We start from the raw sequence: 6,845 nt of genomic DNA on the forward strand, positions 1-6,845 counted from the left end.
TTAATATGATCTATTTATTAACTTTTTTTTCTGAGATGCTGAGTTGGAGAAATTGGGTGCTTATTAAATATTAAGTAATATCATTGAAAATTAAAAAATAGATGATGTGTACATGCATGACCCACTTAAGCACCCAAAATGGAGTGCTATGTTATAGATGGTCTAAAACACATATATAAAGAAACAATTTTATTTGCCCCTTCTGATTCAAAAAAAAAATTTATTTGCCCCTTAAATATAATTACAACTCAATGAATGTGGGCATTAACTGAAAACCAAAAATAAAGAAACAGCATTTATTTTTCGAAAATTAGTTTACTACCATGTGAATAAATTTAGGAATGATTTTGGGCATTGAATCCTATAAATAAATAAACCCTTTCCACTCACTTTCACATCACAACATCACTTCCTCTCCCTCTCTTTGAAGGTTGTTTTCTCTTACATAGAAAAATGACCAAAACTCTAGCATTTTTGCTACTCCTACTCCTACTCCAACTAACCTCTTTCACTGCATTTGCTGAAGACCTTTTTAATTCATTTAATGATATTTTCGATTTTGATGGCTTTGACCCTTTAAGTGCATTTTCTAAAGAGTCTGAAACTCTTCACAAACCATCACATGATCATTCCCTTCACCACAAATCTCCCGTGTCTTCCCCTCACCACCACATTTACTCACCATCACCTTCTCCCTACCCTCATCACCAATCACCTGCTCCCTCACCCCACCACCAACATCACTCATCATCACCCGCTCCCTCCCGTCACCACCAATCGCCTCCTTCTTCCCCCCACCATCACTCACTATCACCTGCTCCCTCTCTTCCCCAGCAATCTCCCGCTCCCTCCCCTCACCACCAATCTCCTGCTCCTTCACCTCACCACCACCATCCCTCACCATCACCCTCTCCTTCCCATCACCACCACAATCGCTCCCCATCACCTTCTCCCTCTCCTCACCACCAATCTCCCGCTCCCTCCCCTCACCACCAATCTCCCGCTCCCTCCCCTCACCACCACCATCACTCACCATCACCCTCTCCTTCCCCTCACCACCACAATCGCTCCCCATCACCTTCTCCCTCTCCTCACCACCAATCTCCTGCTCCCTCCCCTCACCACCAATCTCCCGCTCCTTCTCCTCACCACCACCATCACTCACCATCACCCTCTCCTTCCCCTCACCACCACAATCACTCCCCATCACCTTCTCCCTCTCCTTACCACCAATCTTCCGCTCCCTCCCCTCGCCACCAATCTACCATTGTACCTGCAAAACCCCCAACCCGTCACCACCCTCCCGCTCACTCACCATCGCCATTGCGTCCCACTCCCGTCCTTAGAAGCGTCATGGTTGTTCGAGGTGTTGTTTATGTCAAATCTTGCAAGTATAGTGGTCTTGACACCCTCAAGGAAGCTACACCGCTTTCTGGTTTGTTTCTAGGCTTTATACTTAAACAACATTTATTTATGCATATGTAGTTTTATGTTTTTGTCTTTTATATTTTACGTAGTGTTTATTTTTTTTTTAAATTATATACAATATTTGTTTTTTGTTAAATAGTATATACATTATTTGTTGGTCTTGTTTCATTGGTATGTCAAACTTATGCATCTTTTGTTTTGAAATTGAAGGTGCCGTTGTGAAGCTCGAATGCAACAACACCAAGTACAAGTTGGATGAGACTGACAAAGACGGTCACTTTTCTCTCGTAGGCCCAAAGATCATTACCATTTATACTGCTAAGCAGTGCAAAGTTGTTTTGGTCAGTGCACCACATGGCCTAAAACCCTCAAATCTCCATGGTGGTATCAATGGTGCTATTCTTAAGCCAAAGAGACGATTTGTATCTAAGGGTGTTCCCTTTATTCTCTTCGGCACTCTACCACTTGCTTTTGAGCCCAGCTGCCCTCGTTAAGAAAATAATCATTTAAAAATTCCAAGTTTACATAGACAGTTGCATTTTAGATTTGTAGGTTTTGATTTCGCGTTCATGTTAAAATAAAGTGTTAAGAGCTTAAACTATCAATTTTGAAAAGAAAAAAAAGAAAGAGAGCTTGATATAAGATTATGTGTGATTGATGGTTCTTGTAATAATTGAGTACTAAAATAAAGATGTTTATCACCTTTATTTAATTACTTTACTGCAATGATATGTTTATCCTTCGGGTCATGTTAACTTGTGTCCTAAGGGCACATGTTAAAGAACCTAAAAAGAGTAATTTTGCATTGGAAAACATAATATTTTAACTTTTAAAAAATTGACTACACGACTTTTGATATGTGTATTTCTATAATGAGTTCCTTAACATGTGCCCTTGAGGGCACAAGTTAACATTTGCCTTATCCTTTTTATCATGAAAATTGTCACATTTCTCGACATAATAAGTTCTAGATTTTTGCATCCATGAATAAATACTATCTTGCATAGATATGGGCATCATACCTAGTAAAATATGGACACAAGTACACGGATACGACAATTCTCTAAAAACTAAGGTACTCGTGCGTCGTAACAACGTAACTACAAAAAATAAATACAAAAATTGTTTAATAAATATTCCATTATTATTCTTATTTAATTTAATGGGCAACTTTGGTGCCTTTGGTACTCATATATAAGCATCGGTATCCACTATGCTTGGTTAAAGTCCACATAACAATTAAAAGAAACAAAACTAAAAGAAAAAATAGGAAATGTTCGCTCAAATTAAACTGCTCTTACAAATTACATACTCAAATAATTTTTCCAAGGATATTTATTTTTATAGATGTATTGACAATGTAAAATAGTTTTTCCACTTACATTCATCCAATGAGCATCTTGGAGTTAGTTGCATGACATTATATAATGATGGTTTTTTATAAAATTATTTTGCATTGCAAGTGCATTCAATTGAACTCTAACATTATCTTTAAAAAATCACTACATTTTATTTTATTTTTAAGAATCTCATATGAAAACACAAAGATTTCTCAATTTGGCTCCCTATATACTCAAAATTTGTCAAAATACACCAACGAAAACTTATGGTAAAATGTAGCATTTTAAAAGAAGATTGAGCAATCATCTAAAATAATTGCATTTTTTTTATTAAAACTTGTAAGATGTCTCTTAAAGATTCAAATTAAAAATCAACACGTCAGACCACACAAAAGCCCCACAATCAAACTCCAACCACAGCTAATTGCATTTTAGCTTAAAAAAAATACATTTGATCACACTATTTAAAAGCTATAGAGTATTGGTCCCGTATTTTAAAAAAAAAAAAACATTTTTTTTTGTTTTCCTATATTTTACGATTTTTGAAATTATGATCTCTCATTTCATTTTAGGATCATTTTTTGATGACATAGGCTATTCGCTTATGACATAACAACAATTATTTTGCTGACGTGGATATTCAATGTGGCCTCACAAATACTACCGCGTCATAAATAAATATGACACATCTTCAAAAATAATTCAAATATGACACATTCTCTGTGATGCAACTCTCACTGCGCATCAGCCTGCAACAGTGGAAGCAATCCCTCTGGTGGCTCCAAAAACTCACGCCAAATCTCAACACTTATAGCTCTTAGTTAGCCATGAAATTCACAGAAGAATTCGACTCCCTAATAAAATGCTTTAACTGGACGCTCCAGCTCCTTTGCAATAAATCCTACACATTACTGATAATTGCCGCATAATGATGTCAATGATTCACCATGGTTGAAACTAACTGAACAACCAGAGTCGAGTTAGAGTAGCAAATCACATCCCTATATCCTCTTTCCCAAGCTGCTTTCAAGCCATGATATAGAGCTAACAACTCTACGTGTATGATTGTGGAAATACTAACATTTCCAACAAACCCATATAGCCAACTACCATCATTCCTACAAAAAACGCCACAAAAACTAGATATTCTGGGATTTCCAAAACTGCTACCATCAACATTCAAGACAACTGCCATACTCTCCTCTGTATGCCAAGTCACATAACGACCTCTTATATCCATGGATAATGCCAGAGAGAAAACAGAACAAAGAAGGGTTGTCAGAGTTCTCATTCTCAATACAAAGTGAGTTTCGTGAGCACCAAATCGACCAAAGAGCAGTAGAGAATAATTGATTATTTGCGCTAAACACGCCTTGTCTGAGTCAGGTGAATATAGAATTCCCTAAATAGAAGTTAATTTTGTCAAATTTGAGAGCAAGCTAAAAATGCTTAACAAACGGACAATCCTGAAAATAATGCATGATACTTTCACCACTATTGAGGCACCTCGGACAATTATTAGGGTGTAGGATACCTCTGTTTTGCAGCAACAACCTTGTAGGAACAACATCATGGAAAATCGTCAAATATAGAAATTTAATCTTTTCATAAGCAGCTAAACGTCAAATCTACTTCCACGATCCGACCTCATCCTCGCTTGCGTTCCACTTCATAAGCCACTTATACCCAGATTTCACCGAATAAATACCTTCCAGATTACCCTTCTACGTAAAGCCATCCTGAATCCGACCATTGAAACACATTGGGGTGCCACAGATAGCCTCGGCTACAGGGGAAGGAAGTTGGGTATATAAACGACCTAACACCCAAGTATCATCTTGAATCACTTCAGGTATTGTCAAGTGGACATCATGAATATCAACATATAAAACATGTTCGCACAGTTTCCCAAATTTAGTCCATGGCGCATACCAAAAGGAAGAAGACTCATCTCTCAGTCTATAGTTGAACCCATTTCGAAGTGATGCCTATGCTTTCATGATAGATTGCCACACAGTGACCTTGGGTTATGACCATATCAAGAAAGAACTTATCACCAACATACTTGTGTCGAATCAGAGAGACCCACAACTTATGAGTTAAATTGAACCAGCCTTCCCAGGATAGCCGTATTTTAAACCACCAACTTCCCGCGGCCTAGTGATCTTATCCCATCCCACAATATGGACACCCTTATCCAAAGAGAAATTTCCATCGAGTGATTGCAATCTTCCAGAACAGAAAATTGAACTTCGATTTGAAATTTTTAGGGTTTAAAATTGGTTAAAAACAAGTGAACGGGGAAAGTCAAAATTGGTTTGAAACCCGTCAAAAAATTGGGGAATAGCTTGGGGAGAAATTTGAAAAATCAAATAAAGAGTAAGTACGGCGATGTATGAAGACTAAATTTGGCAATGGAATGTCTTCACTGGTGGACTTTCAATGTTTTTTTTTTTTTTTGAATAAAGGTGGACTTTCAATGCTGTTACTCAGTTCCCGTAAAAATGATTAATGGGGAAATTGCTTGATTTTGAAAATTTACAAGGGTGTAACTAGATTATTAAACGGTGTTACTAGGAAAAAAATATTCTCATTAAATAGAATAATATTTAATTATTGATTTTTTCGCAAATCTTTTTTAAAAAATTATGTATAATGACCCATTCACCCAACCCAAAACAACCCGCTTGGATCGGTTGGAGTTTAATAATAAAACGAATTAAGTGTTTGGCCAAACACATTATTCAAACAAAGTGGAAAACAAACAAAGTGGAAAACAAAGAAAGTGGCCAGAATAGAAACCCACCCCACTACCTTGAAAAAGGTGAATTTTAGTCACTAGGCTAATTGACCAAAAAAAAAAACCCTAACATTCAATACTCTCTTTTCACTCTTTTCTGCAACGGTGACGCGAAGGCAACTGCAAGGCGGTGAACAGACAACAGAGTAGTAAGATGACTGGCAGCTCCGTTCCTGTGAGTGTCGTTAAATTCTGTATGTGTATGATATGAACGTATTTTTTATGTGTGTCTGAATATCTTGTATTGTATGAATTTCTTTTGATCAATTTCTTTATTTTTTGATCAATATTTCTTGTATTGCATGAATTTATTTTATTGTATTGTTTCTCTTAGTTTGTTATAGCAGCCATATTGCGGTACCTGTTCTACAAAGAAATCTCTTCATTTTATTCTAGAAAATGTTTCAAAGTCTAATTTGATTATTTTCTTTGATGTGGTGGTCATATTATTTGCTCTACCTGTTAATTCTAAACTGGGAACAAGTGTTTCAAGTGCTTATTAGCTCAAGAAGGAATTTTGCATATATGTATAAAGCCATTGAGAATATATTGCATCTATGGAAATTTATGTTCGAGTGAAAAACACCGTTGAACAAGCATGATGAATGCATCCGGGAGCCATGTTGCTTCTCTGTTGATTTGATTATGAATATCTTTTTCCCTGTTATGCCATAAAAAAATTTGCAAGTGATTTTGTTTTCTTTCTGTTGATTTTATCATTGATTAGTATGTTCGAAATTGCGCTGTAGATGCAAATATTCATAAAGATCATGTATGATGGGAAGAGCTTCCCCTTGATGGTTAAAAGTTGAGACACGATACTCGATGTGAAGAAGAAAATTCAAGACAAGGAAGGGATCCCAGTGCACGAGCAACTTCTGTTCTTTGACGGTAAGCTAATAGAGGACCGCCAAACCATTGCCAATTACAGCATCCAAGCGAAGTCAACCATTGAAATGACTTTGCGTTCTCCTCAAATTTACCTCATGCTCCGCGGCTTGGCGGACTAGATGACCACCACACCTCATTTTCTGCTACCGTTGGCGACCCTATAAGTAGAGAAATAACATTATTGATAACTTAAGAGTGTTTGACTTTTGCATTTCTTAATAAGGATTTGACTTTTGTTCATTATGTTTTATCTGGAGCTGTATAATGATCTTTTTTACTCGGGATGGTTTTCAGCAATTAAGGTAACATATTTACTTTTCAACACTAGCTCAAATCGCACAATAATTCATTTTGTTTTGTCTTGAGTATGATTCAGTTGAAAAGAA

At 36.6% G+C, this 6,845-nt stretch overlaps 1 protein-coding gene across 1 annotated transcript; it reads left to right on the forward strand.

The window, feature by feature from the left end:
• Window positions 1-453: 453 nt before the first annotated feature.
• Window positions 454-1,922, forward strand: LOC146923685 (uncharacterized). Its single transcript, XM_085711758.1, has 3 exons — window positions 454-1,148; window positions 1,254-1,435; window positions 1,639-1,922. Exons 1-3 carry the CDS (start codon window positions 454-456, stop codon window positions 1,920-1,922), a joined length of 1,161 nt encoding a protein of 386 aa, XP_085567884.1.
• Window positions 1,923-6,845: the final 4,923 nt, after the last annotated feature.

The sequence above is a fragment of the Medicago sativa genome, chromosome 5, assembly GCF_051527215.1.
Source record: "Medicago sativa cultivar Bolivia chromosome 5, Bolivia_mono, whole genome shotgun sequence".
Taxonomy (NCBI): domain Eukaryota; kingdom Viridiplantae; phylum Streptophyta; class Magnoliopsida; order Fabales; family Fabaceae; genus Medicago; species Medicago sativa.